General features: G+C 44.4%; 1 protein-coding gene across 1 annotated transcript in view; it reads left to right on the plus strand.

Moving 5' to 3' along the window:
- Positions 1-23,546, plus strand: part of CPED1 (cadherin like and PC-esterase domain containing 1) — a 273,667-nt gene that overhangs the window by 32,832 nt on the left and 217,289 nt on the right. Inside the window, exons 5-6 of the mRNA XM_019509244.1 lie at positions 17,008-17,164; positions 19,477-19,645. Of these exons, the coding sequence (XP_019364789.1) occupies positions 17,008-17,164; positions 19,477-19,645 (326 nt within the window). The remainder of the gene's footprint in view (positions 1-17,007; positions 17,165-19,476; positions 19,646-23,546) is intronic.

Consider the following 23,546-nt stretch of genomic DNA (forward strand, 5'->3'; position numbering starts at 1 on the left):
CCCCCCACATCTTAGTGTCATCAGCAAACTTGAACAGGGTGCTTTGCACCCCCTCATCCAAATCACTGATGAAGATGTTGAACAGGGCGGGCCCAAGGACCGAGCCCTGTGGGACCCCACTTCCCACGTCCTTCCAGGTCGAGAAGGACCCATCCACTACCACCCTCTGGGTGCGACTCTCTAACCAGCTGGCGACCCATTGGACTGTATGGGTGTCTACGCCACAGTCCCCCAGCTTCCTAATGAGAATGGGGTGAGAGACAGTATCAAAAGCCTTCCTGAAGTCTAGGACAACTATATCCACTGCCACCCCTGCATCCAATGATTTAGTGACCTGGTCGTAAAAGGCCACCAGGGTTATCCTTGATCCATTTTACCCTGGCCTTTCCAGGGTATTGTTAGTCTGCTCTGCGGAAATAAAATGCTTTGTTTTCATTCCTCCAGCATCCCAGGATGCACCATTCCCAGCCCTTCCCACTCCTTTGTTCCATGGATAAACTTTCAACCCTTCTAAATGCTGTTGCTCAAGGGGGTGGTACTGGCTTCAAGTGAACACCTCCTCCTTCCTCCAGGGGGTGTGACCCCAGAACACCCTGACCACTGAGACCCCAGAACACCTGACCCAGGTGCAGCTCACTAGTTTGCTGCTTGCTCTGGCATCCCCATTCACTTGGCTGGCTGGCTGTTGGTGCAAGGGGAGCAGTTAAAATGTCAATGAAACACTAATGAGCATGGACAATTAGTTTTTAGAGCTAGGCATCCATCTGCCTCCCCATCCACCTCACCTCACCTCAGGCCAATGCACCATGGCTTTGTTTCCCCTCCTCCATGCTATTGATTTGAACTGAACCGCTATAATTTGAAATGGTTCTGTCAGCAACCCCCTTAGCCAACTGATGCTGCAAACCTGCTGGGTCTCAACTCTGCCTGATGTGGCATATATGCAGTGAGCTCATTGGCTCTCAGCTCTGTCCTGGTGTGAGTGTTAACCCAACTCCTCTGTTATCTTTTTATTGGACTTGTGCTTAGGAGTGAGAATAATTGATCAATTTGACCATTCCAGTCACAACTTGAAAGCTTTATTAGGCTATGCAATAGCAAAGACTTATTGCTACTAATAAAAACAATGCTTATGCAGCCTTGGATTCAGGAAGAACAGGTCTGCTGGCCAGGCATCTTTGCTTTCCTGGGCACTCTTGCTGAGTTTTTTTTTTTTCTGCTGAGCTTCAGGAAAGGTCCAATTTGTTGCTTGCCCCAGGACCAATATGTATACGTGGTTGATTTGATGTGCTAATAACTGACTTCTGATTGGTTTTATTTAAATTTCTTTGTTTCATTGGAATTTTTGGAGTTGGATGGAACCAGATGGTAGTGTTCCTGGGAAAGACGTCAAGGAATCACCTTAGCTAAGGCTCTTTATTTTTAGGTGTCTGACCCCAGTCTGGTAGTCTTTACTTTACTCAGGATCATGTTAATCAATTGAAATTTATATTGTTGAGATAGGAGAAGGAAAGGTTTCTTATCTTCTTTATGCCTTGCCTTTTGGCCCTTGGTCAGTTATTTACTAACTGTGGCCTGTGGGCCTGACAAGGCTGTTTTACTCTTTCCATCCTCAAGACTCCCTTTGTGTCTATAATCATTTGAACATGTTAACAAAATGCACTTATTATAACAAAATAAGTATTAATACATTTGGTTACCCTTGTTTTAGGTAACACAACAGTAATGCAGAGTATTTAGGGTACAAGCCCTTGGCTTGCTGTTCAGTCATATTTCTGCAGCTTTGACTTGGGTTCCCTGAAAACGGCCAAGCCTGACATCCACACTTTCCCTGCACTTTGGTTATGCTTTGGATAGCATATGTTTGATTCCAGTTATAGTGGTGTTTGTCACCCATAGCTCATGCTGCATGGCTACACCTCCATGACCAATTCCCAATTCACTGAAACCCATACAAGAATTTGGTCCTTTTTATTTGTTTCACTCCTTTATCTTTACTTCTCCTTACTTCTCCAGCTGGCTACTGTTGGCTGTGGAACGAGGGAAGCCACAACTCTACTCCTAGAGCAGCAATGGGCAAAATGGCAGATCCAGCTGGTGGCTGGACTCCCATTTCCCAGCAGCCTCTGCCTGCATCACTGTGGCTAGTTTTCATGGAGACCCAAGCAGTGGTGGCACTGTGACAGTGCAGGGCTAGAGTTTCCATGGAGACCAACCCTAGCGTCACTGGCAGGGCATGCGGGGCAGAGGGCAGGGAGCTGTTCTGTGGCCGGGGCTGGGATTTTGCAGTGGTGACAATGTGGTCTGGAGCCAGGACAGAGCCATGATTTGCTGCCTGCGTGTCCAGAGTTTGGGCAGTGGATTGCAACTCTGCCTCAGCTCCACACCATGCTGTCACTGCTGCAAGATCTCAGCCCCAGAGCAGCTTCTCACCCAGCTGCGTGACCTGCCAGCACTGCTCGGGCTGGTCTCCATGGAAACCCTGGCCCCTGCGCTGTGACAGTGCCGCCGTTCCTGGGGTCTCGATGGAAACAGGCTGCAGCAACACAGGCAGGGGCTGCTGGGATATGGTGTCTACCATGGGCCCAATGTGGCCTGCCCCTACCCTAGAGGGAAGCCACAGCATGATGAGCTACATGCCACCCTCCCCCCTTCTCTCAGCCGGTAGGAGGGAGAGAGTCCTGGCTCCTGTCTGTGCCCCTGCTCACCAGGCCCTTGAGTGGCTAGTCACAGTCGTGCATGTCTGAGACAGCATTAAGCCTTAACCTTCTGAAACTGTTCTAACCTTATGATGGCATAATATTCCAAAGATTTAAAATGTTTTCAAGGTAATCTATAACAGCACCCCTAGCTAGCTAATTGTTTCTGCCTTGTTGGAGCTTCTGATAGAGTTTTCCTCCCAGACCAGACAACAGAATTGGCAATAATCTGGGTTTGGCTGAGTGGCTGGGATTTTAAAATTATCCTAGGGATAGACAGTTTTAGTCAATATCTGTCCAGGCTGTCTCCCTGCAAAAGCACATTTCTCTTTTTAAATCAGTGTTAGGCTCCCATTCTGTCTGTGCCTATGGGGGAACAACATTATTGTTGGTGATGGGCAGTTGTATTGTTATTACTATATTTGCCATTTATTCAGCCCCTCAAGGGTATTAGGTAATTTTCAGAACAAGTCAAACACAATGTTGCTGCTCTGAAGAGCATGAAGTCTAATAAAAGACAAGCTGAGTCAGGGCAAAGGGTGGTAGTCAATAAGGTTGAGATGATGGGGGCAACAGGTTTACAGCAGACAGATTGCTTATATTTTGCAGACTTTATAATGGTTATTTATTTTTACAAATGATGTATTTTCTTTGTTGTGGTTCCTATACCAAAGCTGTAGTACTGTAACAATAGGTTTGTTAAAAATGGGGCCCACTGGCCTGCCTGCAAGCTGTTGTGATTTGTTTTGTTACCAGCGACTTTCATAGTAGTTCTTGTTTCTTTGTTGTTTCTCTTTAATGTAAAATAGCATCAGCTAGGCTGAAGACCTATGTTTGTTCTTTTTCTTTTGGAAAACATGCTAGAAGTGTTAATAATGACTTCCTTCTGGGAGAGACAGAAGCCCAGGGGTGTGAAGTGGAGCAAAATGGAAAGTGATCAGATTGTGCAGTGGGAGGATAAAGTCAGGGGAGAAAAAGAAGAATGACATGAGTAGATGGTGATATCAGTCCTCCACTCAGAAATTCTTGGGCCTGGGACAAGTTCTTATGTCTAGCTCCTCTGTCTGCCTGATGCCAAAACAATCCTTTGGGCTATTGAATTTAGGATTATGTCTTTAGTTTTGTTTCTGTATTTTAAGCAAGGGTAATGTGGATTGATCATGATTTTTAATGCAAAAACCCCAAACAAACCCCCTGCATTTAGTTAAATCTAAGTTGACCTTGAATTTAAGTCATACCCTCAATAATTAGATTCTATATTTGGAAAACGTATGAATGTGTTATAATTTTGCAGGTAAAGAATCTAAATATTGGAGGGTTATCTTAAATTTACTCTCCCCCACGCTGCTACAGCAGGGAAAGTAGTGGCTGGGGAGGTCAGGTCACGCCCTTGTCCTCTGTCCCCCCACTTCTTCCCCTTTCAGCCTTCCTGCCTTCTCCCTTCAAGCTCCCCACAGCCTCTGCTCCCCCGCCCCTCCCACTGCTCCCTTAGGCTGCTCATGCTCTGTTCTCTTCTGGAGCACAGCATGTGGGAGCACAGCCCCCACTGGCCATGCAGCAGTGTCGACACTGCTGACTGGCTGGACAGGGACCGTGCAGCATTGTTAATGCCGCTGATTGTCTGACTAGGGGACAGAGTTTCTGTGCACTTTGTGCCTGAGAGGGATTTGAGCCTGAGTCAAATTATGCCTGACAGTAAGGTGGGGTGGGGGGAAGAGAGGATGGTAGTGGGGAAGAAGCTGCAGAGGGCAAGAGGAGGAGGGGGTCAGGAAGCTGTTGTGAGTCTGACTCAGGCTCCAACTTGGGCTCAGGCCAGAGTTAGAGCTGCAGCAGCCACCTGCCTCCCTCCCCACCCCCCTGCTTTGTACATTAATCTAAGATGAAGGGCTGACTGGGGGGAAATCCTTGTCTTAGATTCAAGTAAATATAGTCGTAAGCTTTATGTAAAAGGTATTTTTGTGACCCAACCTGAGCCATGCTAAAAGGCTTCGAACTCTGGACAGACTTGTTTGTCCCCTCCTTGTGTATGGCACTGGGTAGGATGGAATGAGAGAAGAGGGACAGTTGGGAGGTAGAGTTTGGATAGAGAAGAGAATGGGGCCAGGGGATGGAGAGAGGGGGATTCAGGGTGCTCCTGAATAGTAATACAATGGATTGTAAAGTCCAGTGTGGAAAATCTTGGGCTGAGAAGACTGTGTACCTCTGCTGTTTCTGCTGGTGGTGGCTGACTACAGAGGGTTCTAGTGTGGGAGCTTTTAAATGGTAGTTCTGTTCCAGCTTGCTTCCTGCTTCAGATGCATGTAAATGGTTGGAGGCCTGTGATATCCAGGGATCCGGGTTTTCCATTTCCCATTGAAAAATGGAGAAAAACACGGATTTTCCCTTTCATGGGAGGAAACCACAGATTTCTCATTTTAGTGGAGAAATCCGCAGATTTTGCAGTTTTGAAAAGAGCACTCTTCAGGCTGGCAGAGTTCCTGGGAGGGAGTGGGAGGAGTGTGGTCAGGCAGGGGGCATCATGTGCATGTATATGCACATAGCTGCCAAGCAGCCTGGAGATCAGCTTCCGCAGGTAAGTGGGGGAGGGGAGGGTGGGATTGAGGCCCCCATAGGATGGGAAGGAGGGAGTTAGGTAGGACTTGGACTGGGGTTGGGGCTGCTGCCCAGCTGGAGGGTGCATGGGGCTTGGGGCCCGGGGCTGCAATGTGCAGAAGCAGGGCATTGAATGGGGCCATAGATGGTTTATTAGGGGCAGGGAGGGGCTGGCTCCCTGACCCTGCGCGCACTCCCAGGGGGCAGGGGGAACCTGTGCCCCCCAGATCTGTGCGCAGGGTGGGCATGGGCTGCCTGCTGCGGGCTCAGGTTCCTACCCTGCTGCCCTCTCTTGGGGCCTCCACAGCCCAGCAGATGCAACCCAGTGATGCAGGAAACAGCAGGGTCATGCAGGAAAACTGCTTGCCACTGTGAGCTCTGCACTGCCTTGGTGAAGTGTCCCCTGCCTGTGCAGCACCAGTGTGGGGCACAACCCTGTGCTACTGCCCCTGCTGCTGCAGCGCACACAGGGGACACATTGCCAGGGCAGCGTGGAGCTTGAAGTGGCAAGCAGTTTTCCTGCATGACCCTGCTGTTCCCTACAGCACTGTGTCGCATCCGCTGGGCTGTGGAGGCCCCAGGAGAGGGCAGGAGGGCAGGAGCTTGAGCCCACAGCGGGCAGCCCATGCCCACCCGGCACACATCTGGGGGGCATGGGTCCCCCTTTAGTCCCCAGGAGTGTGCACAGGTACGGAGAAGCCTGCAGCAGGCAGGCAGCATTGGTGTGGGTGAGCCAGGCTCTGCTCCCTGCAGCAGCCACTGCCTTCTGTTGGGGCAGGTGGCTGTGGACCTGGGTCCCTGGCCCTGTAGCTCTGGCAGCTGGGGGCCCCTGTGGCAGGGTTAAGGTGGGCAGAGGGTCGTGGGTGGGGGGCAAGGAGCACCAGCAGGGCTGGGAGACTGGGGGCAGGGAGTGAGGGGCATGAGCAGGGTCAGGAGGCTATGGGGGGAATGAAGGGAACCAGCAGGGTGGAGGGGCTGGGGAGTGGGGGAGTGAGGGGCCTTTCATTTTAACTATGGATTTTGGGGGTTTTATCAGAGAATTTGCTAATTTTTTTATTGGGAAAAAACAGGATCCCTGATGATATCTCTGGCATGGCTGCTGCATAATCAAGGGAAGGCTTTGATACTTGCCACTTACCTCCATGGTACTGCTGATGCTGAATGCAAGGGGTTCTGAGTCAGGTCCCTTTTCAGAACAATCCAGGAGACCACCCCTGGCCACTGCCTGTTTTCACTTTGAGGGTGTCTGGTGCTGCACAGTGTTGTCAAAGCTGTATTGGGTTGAGTCAGGAACATATCCTTCACCCCATGGAAAAAGACAGAGAAGGCCTGCAAAGAGGTAGAGCAACCCTGTGGCTCATTCTGCGGATAGATCACAGGAAAGAAGTCATAACTACCACTCAACGTTATCTTTTTGAGAGCTTTCTCTAGTACAATATTGGGAATGTTGGGTATAATGAGTCAGGCTCCCTGACTTCCCCTTTGCCTAAGCAGCCCCTCTGTAAACACACTGGTTTCACACACTTTCGGCTGGGTTTCAGTCTAGACATCTCTCTTCATTGCACAACCAGCATCGCTTTCATTCTTTTTATTCAATGCTTTTGCCATATGTATCTTTTGATATTGTTGTGCCTTCTGTGTTAGGGACTGCCAACTGCTCAGTTATTCTCTGGGCAGTCTGGCAGCGTGTTCCACATTCTCACTCACTCATGTATTGCAGTCACTAAAGACTGGGCAGCTGCCACAGCCCTTCATCTTCCCTTGTCCCTTTGGTTGCTCTGTGGTCAAAATGTCATCTAGTGAAGTAATAAGTTGGTGGGAGCAGGGTGCTGTACAGTCCCTTATGTTAGCTGATCCTCCCACTTCTCTTGCTGTGGCAGGCAGCTGGTTATCAGTAATTAGCTGCAGGATGCAATCTAATGCTTTTCCTCCCTCTCCCTGGGATGCGAGTATATGAGGTTGTAAGCAAGGGCGCATTCCTCATCCATTGCCCCTTGGGTCCCAGCTGTGGTTTTGTAGTAGCTGGTGGGTGGTTCACTTGTGGTAATCTGCTGCAAGGCGCTGCTTACTGCTGCTCTGCTGTGGCTCACTACCAGCTGCTTCAACTGACCACGTGTTAGGTTTCCTTTAATATTTGGGCCCTGGATCCAAAGATTTATTGCAGAGCTTTCCATTGCAGCATTATAAATGAAACATTCTTTCCACTTTAATAATCTGAAATGCAGTGACAAGACCAGGATTTTTAAAGATAGATTGCTTTATTTTGCCGGTGTGCCTTTACAAATGTCTCCATATAAACACAATTTTGTCACTACTGGCTATTTTGAAGCTCTGTAGTAACTCAGGATTTCTGAACTCCTTCCCAGTTTTTATCATATTTAGATTAGAAACTTTGGGGTGGGGATTCCCTCTTTGTATGTGTTTTTACAGTGTCAGCACAAGGGTCCCTGATCTCAGTTGAAGCCATGCTGAAATAATAAATAAATGAGATAAGTTTGAAAACAAAAAGTTAAAAAAGATAAATGTATTTAACTACTTGGTCTTTACTCATGTATCATTCTATCTTCTACTCTGTTATTAGTATATCATTGTGCATGTGTCTCTAGTTAACTATGAGCTATAATTTTTATTCTAAGTCACTCTATCCAGAGTTTTAAAACTTGGTTTTTGGTAGTATGGTACAGAGAGCTACTCTTGGAGCAAGCTTTTTGGGGAAATATCAAGAAAACTATCTTTCTTTTTCACTGTAACCATGAATGTTACAGTAAAAAGAAACAGATTTACATTTTAAGGTATACCTTCCTTCATCAGTTGCTCAAAATATATCTTGGAAACAACAAGAAATGTGGTAGGTTCTGGCTAGGGACAGAAGTTACACATAAACTGGCTTAAGTGATCAGAAGCTGGTTTAAACCTGTAACAGAGCAGAAGTTCAGTGCACATAAACTGCTTTCAAAATAATCAAAACCAGTTTAAGATAAATCTGGTTGGATGTAGTATCAGACTTAACTGATTTAAGTCAAACCAGTTTATGGAACTTCAGTCTGAAATCCCTTCCTGGTTCAACTTAACCCTGGGCTATGCTGCCTGCTCCAGTAGAGCAGCGACTGCCTTACCCCTCTGCTTCTTGGCCTGCTTCCTGCCTTTGTCTGTCAGCCCATAGGGACAGGGGGACAGGGGAACAGACCCCCAGCCCTCCTCAACAGGAGCACATGGAGGGGGGGAAAGCCCCTAAGGTGTTGGCTTTTCAGATTCTGGAACCCCTTCCCCTTCCCAGCTGCTGATTGCTTCAGCGGCTGCCACAGGAAGAAGGGAGAAGCAGTCTTCTTCTCCCTTGCTCCCACAGCAGCGGCTGAAGCAATTAGCAGCTGGGAAAGGAACTCCCCAGGGCTGCCTGGGCTGGGGAATCCAGACTGAAGGGAACCTCCTGAGGGGGAGGCTCCCTCAAGGTGGGCCAGCACCTGGGCAGGGGGCTCCTGAGCCCCCTGTGGGGGGACAGCAGAGGACTGGGGACACTTGACTGGGCTGGCAATGGCTGGCAGGCTGGGAAACGTGCTTTAGCACTCCCTGCCTGCTGGCCTAGGTCAGAGCAGACCTCCCCCTACCTTTTCTAGTGGAAAACTGAACATCAGTTCAGTTGGTTATGGGTTCAACCTACACCGCTTAGAGGAAGCTGCCCAGTTTGAAGTGATTCAGCCCCAGGCTTTTTGACTGTCTGTACTTAGCCTCTGAGTCTAAGTTGAGGTACTTTGTTTGCTGATAATATTAAGGAAGAAATTTTAAAAAGTTTTGAAATGATGTACTGAATATTTGTGGCTGTCTTTATCACTCTCAAAGTTTGAAAATGTTATTTAGAGTGGATTTCAGTGTGTTTCAGTCCAGGAATTTTAATTTTTTTTTCAGTCTACATATGGTTAGTTGTGAACTGTTGGGGGGTTTTTTTGCTTGTTTGTTTTTCCCCCTCTACTTAAGTGTAATTAAGAGAGTGACTGCTTAAATTTTCAGTAATGGGAGGTAATTTGGTACAAGGCCCTTTTAAGGGTATTTGAATCACTAAGCAGTTTAGAAGATTTAGGTGGGATATATGATAAACATCATCTGTGTGTTGGGCTAACACAGAGGAAAATATTAAAAATCAGGGGTGAAATCCTGGTCCCAGTAAAGTCAATGAAAGTTTTGCTGTTCACTTGAGTAGGGCCAGGATCTTGCACTAGTTGATGCCTCTTTCATGGTCAGTATAAGGCAGTAGTAACTCTAGGGGTGGCCCCTGAAGTCCCTTCGGCCCTTGCTGTCTTTGGCCCGTCACTCCTTCAGTCTTTCCTGCCAAGCCTTGATGTTATGTTTTTATATAAGAGGGAGGCTGCCCCAGGGCTTCCCAGGTTGCTCTCTCTAACAAGCACCAGGAGCTTGTGATTCTCACCTTAAGATATTACTCCAGTCCACCCCTATACCATGCCCCATGCCTTGCAGGTGTTGTCGTTGCTTGATGTTCACTAGTTTTTACTCAGCCCTATTTTGGGATCTCAACACACTTCAGCTTTTCTAATAGGCTCCTGGACCCCCTCTGGTCTTGCACACTAATCCTCTCCTGGGCACTGGACTCTCCTGGTTCTCCCTGCCTTTCATGTTTCTAGTCCCCGCCAGGCACTGGACTCTTCCACACTCAACCCTTCTAGGCTGACCCCTTAGGTCTTTCTCTGTCTCTCTCTCTGTCTCTTGTCCCCTCACACCCCAGCGATCAGGTTCATATCAGACCCCTCAGGTCTCTGTCTTTCTCTCTAAAGCTTACCCCCCAAGCTCACAGGTTCAGGCAGAAGCCCTGCTGCAAGCCTGGTGTCAGGAACACCACTGCTTGTGGCTCCCGGGCTACACTGTCTGACCAGGACATGGGCTTATAACCCACCGACCCTCTCCTGGTCAGATGATGCCCTCATTAGCATCCTTCTCCACCTACCAGCTGCTTTGCATGCTGCCCCTCTTCTTAGAGACAGGCGTATCCAGTGCTGTGTCATAATCAGAAACACTGATTCAGTTTGTATGTTTTAAGACATATGGCTTGTTTAATTCAGAACTGTAGAAGTTTCCAGTTTCCTTTATACCCTTAGATCCTGCTGTAGAAACCTTGGGGAAATTATGGATTTTTGCTTCAGAACTGATGACCTCTTTGCCAGAGAGGTCAAGAGATTCATGGAAGATATTTAAATTGAATAGGCCAGTGGTTCTCAACCTTTTTTGTACCAGGACCCACTTGTAAACATCGATGGCCAGTCCTGACCCAGTGTCCCTCACTCTCGACTCACTGCCCCACTGCCCCCAGGCCCCAGTCCCCCAGTGTGTGGGGTAGAGAAGGATGTGGAGCAGAGGGGAGAAGCCTGGAACTGTGCCAGCCTGCAAGGGAAAACCCATGGTTTCCCATGTTTTTCTCATTCTCTTAAAGGATAATCCATTTTTAAAGTTTGTTCAAAACCCTTTCATAAATTTTTGAGACCCACTTTCTGGGTCGTGACGCATGGGTTGAGAAACCCTGGAATAGGCTACTTTTGATTGACATACACAATATGCCCTCAATCCATTTAGTTCGAATTATTCAACTATTACCATGTGGTCTGTGTAATTGGCATGCCTTTTTATTTGAGTAGTCATCATCTGCATTGCTATATGAAGTAGATCAGGCTTCTAGACATGAGTAAACAAAGTATGTTTTACTTTGGTGGTTTCAGGAGTCTGCTCAGGAGTCTGCTTCAGGAGAGAATAAACAAAGGCGGAATAAGTACCTTCTCATGTGGTCCAGTATTTTCATCTATATAAAGTTTTTTGCAGACTTGGACATTCTGGACATTTTGCCCCATCTGTAAATATTAGTTGCCAAATAGTTTATAACAATATGACCCACCTCTACCTAGAATCAAAGCAGAATGAAGGCTGCATTGCCCAAGGAGCAGACCAGGGAAGAAACTGAGCTTGTCCAGTAGATTCCACTGATCAGGAAGAAGAAGGATCCAAGTTGTATGTGATGTGAAGTTCCCCAAACACATGGAAAATCAACTACGCAGGCCAAAATTCTGGCAGAGAAGATTCTAGCATTAGCCCTTGTCATATCTTTCTCCCCCCACATCTGCCCCCACCCCCACTAAAATCTCCCAAATCCCAGGCAGATGGAAACTGCGAGTCTAAATGTACTGATTTTATGGTTATCTGTGTAAATGTGTGTAGGGAGAAAACAATTTACAAGATGAGCCGGGGGAAGTGCAAAATCTTCAGTTCAGTTTTGTATTCTCTTGCTCTGCTTTGTGTTTCATTAAACAACCATGAGCTCCCAAGGTGTCTCAGTGGGTCTTGGAACATTTCTAACAAGCCTGACAGCTAATGGACACTTTAGAAGCAAAATTGCCTTTTTCCTGCAGAGATGGAAGCCTTAATCATTCTTTGCCCTGAGATTCAAATCTGTCAGCTGTAGAAACTCATATCATGAACAGAGTAAAAAGTTTAACAAACCAAACCAAAATATTTTTCTCAAAGTCTAAAGATAATAATGAAGGATAAGGGAGAGGACCTGTAACACCTGTGCAGTGTTTCATTTATCTTCTGCGGTTTAAACATTGTTAATTCAGAGTCTGTTGATCATTTACTTGAGTATGTAGGTCACACTCTCAGTCAATTAGTTACACTTGCATATCGAGAAAAGAGAATTTAAAAATAATATTCTGTTACTGATAGTAAGTAGGGCTGTGTGAAACTTCAGTCGCTGATTCTATTTGGAGGAGATTCAGCCTGATTCGGTGGCTGAAACTCCGAATAGAATCAGGAGACCTATTAATCTCTCTGAATCGGGCTGAATCGCCTCAGAATTGGATGGTGCAGATGGAGCATCCCATAGCAGTGCATGGGCGGAGGGTCCACATGCTCAGCGGTGGACCCGGAAGTGGACCCAAAGTACTTCTAGTCCACTTCCAGGACCACCACGGAGTGTGTGGGGGACCCCCCCCTCCCACCCCTGGCTCAGCAACTGGTGCCTCCTGGGTCTGGGGAGGCACCTGGTGTACCCCTGCCACCGATAGCTGAGCCAGGAGGGGCACCGGGGGCTCCCCCACATGCTTGGTGGCAGACCTGGAAGTGGACTAGAAGTACTTCTAGTCCATTTCTGAGTCCGCCACCAAGCGCATGGGGGACCTTCCCACACTCCCATGGGATGCGCCATCTGCCCCACCATCTCAGCATTCATGAGCCACACCTGGTACCTCGAGGTACATAGAAAAAACATATAAAGCTGTGTCTATGGCTGAATCGCTGATTTTCCAAATCAGAATTGAATCTTCAGATTTGGCCGAATTGAATCAGGACAGTGATCTAAATCAGCAAATCGAATCACTGTCCCCTGAATTAGGCCAAATCCGAATCCAAATCAAATACTGTCTGCTTCATGCACCCCTAATAGTAAGTAAGTTGGATCATCAGTGATACCATTTGACATGAATATTTAATATATCTAACAAACCTTATAACCCGTCACACCTATAGCATGTAAACAATGACCTAGCTGTGCTTAGGGAGTCTTAGTTAAATCTTACCAGTTTTACATTTTGATCAGATTTTTATCAGCTTTGCTGCTGTTCATAATAACTGTTAAATTACCAGTTGTATAAAGTATTGAACCTTAATATAGGCCCGGCAATGCTGAGCGATTAGGAATAGCTAAACACCGGGAATAGAAGAGCATAATTGGAAAGTATCAGTAATATTTGAATGGTCACCATTAGAAGTTGTTATAATTGTGATTAACTTACCCACTTGGCTCCTGCTATTTTAATGGATATTGTATTTCATGAGCCAAATTTTAATGCCAGTTCATCTTAATGACCACAGATGTAGATTTGCTTTGGTAGATCCTCAGTTCTCTGTGTCCCAGGCCTGTCACTGCTCTGGCTAGTTGTGTGACTTCATTAGGGAGACGAGAACTATAGTACTTAGGCTAGTATTAGCTGGGTTGGGTGCATTCAACTTTTTGTGGCAGCTCCCTGGAGATCGGTCTTCTCCTGTTGTTTACTCATTTACTGTCTTTCCAAACACAGTGTTTCAAAGTTGCCAACCACTGATACCTGCTTCCAACTGAGAGTTAAAGAAAGGACTACAATTTTGACTTTCTCCCCTTACTGCATTTCCTAGAACTAGACTGTTACACATGTCAGCTGGGCTGGGTGGAGTGCGGGACTTCTCCTTTGAAAAGAGAATTCAAATCTTCTTACAATGGAACCTGCATTTCTTTAGTTTGTCCATTGGTTTCCAGGTCTGAAAGGTCCAGACTCCTGGAGGATATTTGTCCTAGAAATAATTGGCATCAGGATTTTGGCTCTGTAAGAGAGAGAAGTGATTCAGACACCAGACTGGGACTTCTAGGCTTGTCTTTGGTACTGACCCGGACACATTAATTAACCTGCCTCCCTGAGGTTCTCTTCTGTAAAATACTAATATTTTACAGTATTTTAATATTATCATAATATATTATCATTATTATAAATGATAATAACTACTTATTTTGTAAAAATTGGTTAAATAGTTATGGTTCATAAAGTGTTTTGAAGACTGGAAAAAGGTCATATATTAACAAGCAGTTTCTTCCCCGTAACTAATTTTCACTGATAACAGTGCTGACTTACATTGAACACCTTCAAGAGTAAATTGGATGCTTATCTTGCTGGGATCCTGTGACCCCAGCTGACTTCCTGCTCTTTGGGCGGGGGGCTGGACTCGATGATCTTCCAAGGTCCCTTCCAGCCCTAAAGTCTATGAAGTCTAACTCTGGAAAACATCATTTTTGTCTTCTAGTTGAAGAACAGATCAAAAGGTTTCTCTGCAGTATACTAAAGAGGACTTCATCTGTTGTTATCACTATTATGCTGTCATAATAGTGATCACATTATTATGGTAGCACCTAGATACCAACTCCTTTTCAAGGTGCTGTACAAAGTAAGGAATAGTGCTTGTCTTGAAAAAAATATAATTTATAAATTGTGTCCAATTTTTATTTACATAAGGTTCTAATAATTGAGGGCAATGGATTTTAACTTCCTTTGCTTCAAAGAGCACCAAGATGTCTTTTTTACATTGGGGTCATTTTGTCATTATAACAATGTTATGGTGCTTTGCAGTGAGTCTAAATGTCCAGTTTCAGGGTGGTTCTAATTTTCAAACAGTCCCAATTCATTTCTGCTAAACACTGCTCCAATAAAATGATTTACTGCATAGTGCAAAAATAATCAAGGTAGATAAGATAACTTCTCTATTTTCTTTTTTTTTCAAAACAATTAAAATTCTTGTTTTTAAGGGGTAAGTTTAGCCACAAAATTCATCCCATGTTCTCTTCAAACTCAGCACTATGAGCCCATACATCAGTTGGGTTAGTTGCTGTAGCAACACAATTAAAACCATATTTTGGAAGAGAGAAATGCTAGCCTCTCTCTCAGGGAATGTGTAAACAAGGGGAACTGCCCTTCCTTCTATCCTTCCTCATTCACATTGAAATATTGACTTAATTAGAATCAGGGAAATTATGTTTTAAGATCCTCTTTCAATTTGAGTACTGTGTGTAACTTCTATGAATCCTTCTTAACTAAAGCAATTGCTTTGTGTTGCTGAACAGTAGCATAATGAAGGGGAGGGATTAAAAAAAGAAGTGCCTGTACTTCCCTGCCCATGTGCTGCTTTTCCCAGGGTACTCATCACATTATGCCTCTGTCACTGAATATTTATATTATTACATGTTAATGCTTCTAATAGTTTCTTTCCAACAGACTTTTGACATGAAAATATTTTCCAGATATTCAGTTGGGCCTTGATCCTGCACAATAGAATCAATGGGAATTTTGCCCCTTGCCTCAGTGGAAGCAGGATAAGTTATAAGCAGGGATCCTGGTTTTCCATTTCCAATGGAAAACCAGAGAAAAGAGTGGATTTTCCTGTTTACTGAAGGAAAATGCAGATTTCTCATTTTAACGGAGTAAACCATGGATTTTGCAGTTTTGCAAAGAGCTCTCTGCAGACTGGCAGTGTTACAGCCTGCAAGTGGCTGGGGGGGGAGGAGAAGGGAGGTCAGGCAGGGGGTGCCATGTGCATGTATATGAACATGGCCACCCAGCAGCCTGAAGAGCAGCTCCCACAGCTAAGTGGAGGGTGGGGATTGAGGCCCCCATAGGGAGGGAGGGAGTTGGGTAGGGCTGGGGCTGCTACCCAGCTGTGGGGTGCATGGGGCTTGGGGCTCAGGGCTGGCATGCACAGCCTCAGGGCCCTGGTGGGGAATGGAATAGGGCCGTGAGCAGGTCATCTTGCCCTGCTGCCCTCAGCCAGGGCCTCTGCAGCCCAGTGGGTGCAAGCCAGTGAAGCCTGCCTGCCTCTCCCATGGGCAGGGAGCAAGCTGCCAGAAAGCCCTGAGTTGCGGGGTCCCTGGACATTCCCTCTATGTTGACAGTGCCCCCGGGGCCACCTGGGCAGGCAGCTAACAGGTGGATGCTACCCCAGTTCCCACACAGCACCCAGTCTGATCCAACTGTTCCCTAAGCCCAAGCTGGACCTGCACCCACTTGCTACCTGCCTGCCCAGGGGGCGACAACCCCACAGAAGTGATTAAACTGCAGAAATGGCCAATTTTCATCATGTGTACAAGCCCCCCTTGAAACTTGTATTTTTGGTGAATAAAGAGGTGAAGTAAAAAACCCAACTTAATTTTAGATCCCCATTGAGCTTGCAGGAATATAAACTGAACCTGTGTGATAAGGAGTCACTAAATGGAATATCACAGTGCCATTTATAGGGAGATGAGCTGTACTTTTACTGAAGGGCTGATTATGTCTCACTATAAACACAACGTCAGTATTACTTTTAATTTGATCTACTGCAATGGAATGAATTGGCATTAAAGGGAAAGCTATACAAATAACTAAATAAGTTTAGCACAGCGTGGTCTGACACTAAAATGTTGAGTAATGAAGTTTGGGAATAATATGAACAGCTTGACTCTTCTCTGACTATTACTTAAATGTTTAAAGTGGCTAAAATGAAGTATGTTGGAGGTATTGAAAGCCACACAGGATAAAATAAAGGAATAACGTAAGGGCTATGTAGCTTTTTATCAGCAAAGTAAGAACAGAAAATACTGCCCACTAGTAGCTATCATATCACAGTATTTTGAAGATGATAACAATGACTGATTTCTGGTATTGTAGTTCTGCTCCCAATGAATTAAATGTAAAAACTCAAATGGCATACATTTCAGTACTTATAAAATCAAGCCTTAATCTTTGCAACAAGAAACAACAATTTTTTGTGTTCTATATCTTTTTGAGGGGGGAGAGTCCTACAGTTTTAATTCAGACAAAATCCCCATCAGCTATGAGACTGGGATCTCTTGCATATGTGTTCTATATTTAGAGTGGCGTGTGTGTAGGGGTTTACTTTAGAATCCAGAGTCCTGTGTTAGTACAGTAACTGGGAATGAACGGGAAAAAATGCAGCTTCAAAACTGAAACAGGCTTTGATCCTACTATTTGGTTCAACTTCAGCTGAAGAGCTGAAAAGTTTATTCTTTTTTTCCATGTCATTTGATAACTGTAGCTCCTGCCTGCCTCTTTATTGAATGTATTTTATTTTACCAACAGGATGAATAATCTTTTTTTAAACCATTACATTGACTATATATATTTTTATTTTGTTGAAATGTTTTCAGAACTGCATGTTCCAGTAGCTTTCCTGGAATGCCCAAATCATCATGCATTTTCACAATCTAACCAAGCAAGTGACATTTCTCAGCTTGGGAGAAGGGAAGAAGGGACAAATTTTGCCCATCTGTGGCGCTGGTGGAACCAAACCAATAATGCACAGCCGTAAGTTGATACTTTTGTATCACATTATTATTGATATTTGTACATGTTTCATGATACATTCTTACAACAGGCAGTGAAGCAAGTCATGGAAAAAAATTCAGAAATCCAGCACTGTTCCACCAAGAAATGTACTTACATGTTGATCATCACTGTAGTACCAGAGCTTGTATGTGCTATTTAGGGTTTGTTTGTTTGTTTGTTTTAATCTCCCTTAACAAATACGTAGGTAAACTGAACCACGCATAGGTTGTGTATTGAAGCCAGTAGGTGCCAAACATTTTGGCAGAAATACCAAAAATAAGCCCAGCCTCCTCCCTGAGTGCTATGCCAATCCCCTTCCCCTGCCTGATCCGCTATCCTGCCCTATCTGCTGCCCTGCTGCACATGCCACACACAAGGGCTGCTAGTGCCACTTGTGGCATGTGCGCCACAGCTTGGCCTCCCCAATCTAAGTTATCTATAATTTTTAAAGCCATCTTCCCCTTTTCCTTATTATGAGGTGCATATGTATTTAATTGAATTACTATGAAGATGCATAGTGCTTAATAGATGGAATAATAAATAGGTGAATCTGGCCAAATGTAACTATAATATAGCTTTTTAAATAATATTTTTATGAGTTTTTTTTATTGCTTTCCACTCCAATTTTGCAGCTAATTCTTTGCAAACTGTTGTAGTAATAGATAAATACCTGAACAGTTATATTACTTCCCAGTCAAAACCTGTCCAAATATTTTTATTATTAACTGATTTATGGAGGGTCATTTATTGCAATCTGTAGCAAGTGCCTGTCCCAGTGGTGGCTGCTCAGCCCTTGCCAACCAGGCTCCCCTGAGGGGACCTCTCCCTTTTACTTTCCTGCCACACCTTGATGTTATTAATTTTTGATAAAAGGGAGGCTGCCCCAAGGCTTCCCAAGCCTGATCCGACTTTTAGGTTCACAGTTATTCATGGTCATTGCCTTAAAGGCTAGTTCTGTGAGCTCCATCCTCCTCAATACATACTTCCATGCCTCACAGGTGATCTACAGACATACACCCCTCATGGGCTATGGGTTCGAAGCTCTAGTCATTGCCCCTCTGAGACTCAAGACCTCTGGCTCTCTAGCCCTTCTGACACACTGCCCTCTCTCTGGGCTCTGGCTCTTTGGCCCCACACTCTGCCCTCTTGCAAGCCCTGGGGACTGGAGCTTTCCTCAGTGCACCCTAGTCTCCCCTGGGCACAGGACTCTCCTGGTGCCCTCCACCCTTCCTGCCGCCCCCCAGGTACTGGACCTTTTCCCAAGTACCTAGTCCTTCCTGGGCTCAAGCTCTCTCTGTGGGCCTCAGGCCCCTCTCTTCCTCTGGCTGTTCTCTCTCACTCTTGCTGGGCCGGTCCATACCTCCCTTTCAGTCCCTTCCTCAACCACCAGATTTCATCAGCAGCCCTCTCGGACCATTACTTCCATCCTCAGACTTATCTGTTCCAAGACCTGTTTTGCCCTTCTCCAGCACCAGACCCATGTTCCCAGGCCTATCTGTTCTAAAGCCTGCTTTGCCCCTCTTGGGTGCTGCTCTACTTGCTAGCTGACCTTGGGCACCTTGGCTCTCCACTCTCTGCTGCCCTCCTCTAGGCTATGGGCTCTTCCACTCCTGTTCATAGGCCTATCTGTTCCAAGACCTGGCCTGCTCAGCGAGTATCTTGGGAGCCCTGCTCCAAGTGCCCTGTCACACCATCCCTGTAATATTTTCTGGAGGTCCTGGTCAGAACTTTCTTTAGGGGTTCAGTGCCATAACTGTGTGAGCAGAAGTAAGACGTGTCAATTGTTTTCAGCCTCCAATTTAAGTAAAGTAGTTTCTAATGATAGTACAGGTTTTGTTACCAGATTTATAGCATCATCACCAAGTGGGGTTACCATGGTTTGGATGTCTTAACTTTGGTTCCATTACTTAAGATGTTTTCATTTTATTAAAGTTTTCACCTTTACTCTGAATTTCCTGGGTTAGTAATGCTTGTTTTTGGAGTGATTACAACATCCCTGTAATATTTTTACCCTTAAGTTCCTGAAATTTATACTTAGCAATAACTCCATCTTAACCAAATTTTTTTAATTTTTTGGTTTGGAAACTAAGTTCAAAAAAATATTTTAAAGCAACAAAAGCAGATTTAATGAAAAGCTTTGTTTTAGCCAACTTAAACAATATGCCAGAATGATATTAACTGGAAAATAGGGCAATATTTTCTTAAATGTTAGTTTTCTTGTAGCTCCTTTTTCTTTCAGTAGAGAGGCAGCAGCACTTTTCTTATAATAGATATTGTTCTCACTTTTTTAGGCATCAGATACCAGCTCAACTTGACCACAAGAATGACTTTAAAGCTCAAGACCTTTCTGTCATCATCAAAGCATACGTGCTAGTGACATCCTTAACACCATTACGGGCATTTATTCATTCAAATGCTACTGTCTGGCATTCCTCCAAAAGGAAATACTTTTTTGTCAAGGTAAAACTCTTCTTTTATTGGTAAATCTAGGCACCATATCATATAATCCTCTTTACGTGATGGGGCATCCGGCTCAGTGACCTGAGAGGTCACTTTGTATGTCCCCAAAGCCAAATACTTTGCTTGCTTTTTTTCCCTCCTTTGTTAGTTGTTCTTATTGGACACTATTGCTGCTCATTGTTGTTCTTATTGGATACAGTTAAAAGAAGAGCAGTTCACATAGGAAGTGAAATAACTATTATGCACAGTGTAGTTATCACATGGAGACAGTTTTTCTGGATTACTCATTTCAGTTCCAGTTTTTGGCACTGTGGTATGAGAGCATGTTCAGCAGTGTTCTTAAGCTGTAACACACAGCTGTATGAGTGCTGTAATGCTGGAGGTTTTTCTGGGTTGGTGTTGATCCCACAATTAAAGAAAAGTGCCATGGTGCTTCCATATTTTGTTTAGATACTGTGGAGCTGCATTTCCTGGGAGAGGTCATCAGAGGCCTTGAAACCCAGGTAAATGATCTCTAAGCTGGAGTATAGGGGCACCTGTAAACACCACAGGCTTTAATCCTTATTAAATTAAATAGGTTTATAAAATTTTAACTTGTTTATTTTGGAGTGTTGCATCTTTATTTACATGCACTAGGTTTTCAAACAAATTAGCCTTGGAGCATCTCATCTGTGTTTACACACACTAGGTTTTCAAATGAATTAAGACGGGTCCCTGGTTATTGCCGCAGGAGAGCGGGATGGTCCAGTGCTGACCCCTGGCTCAGGGCCCCCCACCCAGCCTGTGCCCATGCCCTGCCATGCAGCTGTGGAAGCAGGGAGTCGGCAAACAAGAAAAAAACAGAAAAAGCCACACAAGAAAAATAAAAGGGAAAGCAATTCACAAGTGAAAGCAATTTGAAGGGGTGAACTACAAAAAAGTAACAGTGCCATCTGCTGGACAAAGGGCTCATTACACTTTTTTGAGTGCCTTTGTGGTTCCCCGCAATGAATCCGTGGATGCTACATTATAATTCCCAGCGACCCAAACTAAACTACGTCCCTGGAATTTTAGTTTAATGCACAGGAAAGACTTTTTTAAAGCATTGGGAAATCCTGCTCATACACACAGACATGCAGTTGCAGTGCATGAAAGGGCAAAAATCATGGTGTGTACATGAGCCCTAGGTCTCCTGAGAGCCATCCTAATGATTCTAGGTTTTCTGAGGACAGATGCTTTAGAAATGTCTAAATGTTCAGATTTTGTTACCTCAAGGTAGCTGGACTTGACGCAATTGAATCCTCCCTCCTCCTTCCGATCAATTTGGGCCAGTAGGCACATGCTTACTCATGGGTACCTCTCTCCTGTTTTGTTCTGCTTAATGAGCAGCAACGGTGTCTAATAACAATTAACAAAACAGGATAAAAATGCAAGCAGCAACATTTGTAACACAGCTGATGCTCATGAAGGGACTGAAAATCTACTGCTATGTGTCACGGAGAAAGACTCTAGAGTGGCAGGCTATTTTCTTCAGATCTTCTCTGGAATACCAAAATTCCCACATCTCCATTTGTGGGTCAGGGAACATTTCATGTTCTATGCCCAAAGGAAGATAAAAGTAGCCTGGCTGAGTCTCTTGGGCAGGGGGCAGGACTTGGGTCTGAATTCACGTGTGTGCCAATACCACTATAAAATGTGAATCCTGGGCTGATAATGCTAAGAACTTGAATGATCTTGGAGCCTATGAAGGGTTGTGTGTGCATCTGCGCATGCGTGCATTGTTTTTACATGTATGGAAACCAGCTAACAGAATTTTGTCACTTCAAAACTTTTGTATCCACTGGGCTTAGTTTCATTTTATGCTTATTAAAAATATTACAGGCATCCAGTATTATCACTATAATTTCTTAAGTAGCTGCTAGTTTTGAGGATAATAATCATTAGTAATTGTGGCACAGCACTCTAGAAAATAATCACCGCTGAGAGAAGTCTGTGAGAGAGGGCGCCAGCCACCACTTACAGAACATTCTGGCAGCAGAAGCAGCAATAAAAGTGATAGATAGAAATAGCAGCACAATATACAGTCGCTCCAATCTGGTTACTGCGCCTGTGGTACTATATTTTCTGCACTTTGAGACAGTTGTCAGAATAGCAAGAATTATACAAAAACCAGAAAAGCACTTCTATAGTGATGTTGATTTAAATTCAAATTAACAAAATGATGGAAAACAGGATGTATAAGGCTGCCTCTTAGTATAAACAATGTACTGTATATAGAGCTTGAGAAGTCAGAAAGTCTCTAAGATATAATCAGTACAAGTAAAAGGGGCATCTGGATATGTCTATATTCATCTTTCTAGGGGCACATGCAGCCCTTACCAGGGTCTGTGAACATGTGTATAAAACATACAGGTACTGTGGGAAGTCAGTAGATGTGATCAGCCAGTATTTATGGAAAATAAATAAATGAACTTAGACTGAATTCCACGAGCCATCATACCATGTGGAAGACCTTGAAACAGACAGTTCATTTGGGAAAAATATATTGGGAAATTAAAGATTTAATTGAAAGATACTGTTCTTCCTGTCCATAAATTGGCGATTCTCTTTTGCAGTGATCTTCATGCATATTGCAAATACATTTCATGGAGTATTCAGCCAGTACTAGTTGCAGGGAGCCAGAGTGAAGGCAGCAAAGCTATGTCAGTTTACACCAAATGCGGAATTTTGGTCCAAAACATTTCTATTAACTTCAGCTACGCATTTTTTTAGATTAGGATTTCTGTGAATTATCTCTGATGTGAATGAAGAAAAAACTGCTTGTTTCATACTCTATCTACTCTAACCTGTCAATAGCTGATAATGGTAGAATGGATCTTCAGAAGTCTGTCTGTCATAATTCCCGTGATATCAAGAGGCATAATGACACAGCTGGGCATCCAGGGCAGCTGCCACCCACAGGGCAACTTCTAGTTGCTGCTGCACCATGCAATAGCAATAGCAATTGCTTTTGTGCCTTCCCCCTCCTCCCTGCCAAGTCAGCAGCAAGGGGGCTTGCTCCAGTCACTGCCTCCCCCTCCCACCCCACCAGTTATGCCACTGTTAATATTAGGAACTGAGCATGCAAACAACAGGAGACTCTGGCCTGGAGAAAAATTGCTGGCATTGTTATTTGAAATGGATTTCTCCCCTAGAAGAGATGAGTATACTCACTTATTTAAAACTTAGTGTAGATATGAGGGCATTAGTTTTTTGCATTGTATTACTGCCTTTTGAATAATGTTGCAAAGTACAGCATACCTACTCAAGTAGAAATAAAGATTCACTGGTTAGCAAGTCTGGAACTACTTTTAGTTCATTACTGGAATGGACTTGCCCGAGCAGTAGAGTTAATATACTACAAATTGCCTATTACTGTTTACAGTAACACCTGACCTTATGTGCACAACATTTTTTTACTACATGTGATACATACTATGTTTTTGAGAGCTGAAAAATCCCTGACATTTATTAAATACACAGTGGATCAGAAGAGATATCTACGGACTTAAAATGTAGAGAGTGAAGCGCTATTGCACAGCTTCTGCAAGATTTCTTAACAAAAAAATAACTATTGAAAATTATTCTTGCAAATCACATTTACTTAATCTGAAGATAGGGACTGGGGTTTAGAATGATTCTCTAAACCATCTGTGCTAAAAAAGAAGAAAAAAATTAGAAAGCTACCACAATGATAATTACATGTTATATGTATTAAGGACAGTCGGTCCCCAGTCAGTGTGTATAATAATATTTCCCATTATGCATACATATTGAGCAGAGAATTAACCCCTAAATGTTTTTCTGTTTGGTATGAGTGCTGGCATGTGAACCATTTGTCTAGCAAATTACTTTTTAGATTGGCAGGCATGTATCCTGCATC

Source organism: Gavialis gangeticus, unplaced genomic scaffold (assembly GCF_001723915.1).
Source record: "Gavialis gangeticus isolate Ggan-Ray unplaced genomic scaffold, GavGan_comp1, whole genome shotgun sequence".
Lineage (NCBI taxonomy): Eukaryota > Metazoa > Chordata > Crocodylia > Gavialidae > Gavialis > Gavialis gangeticus.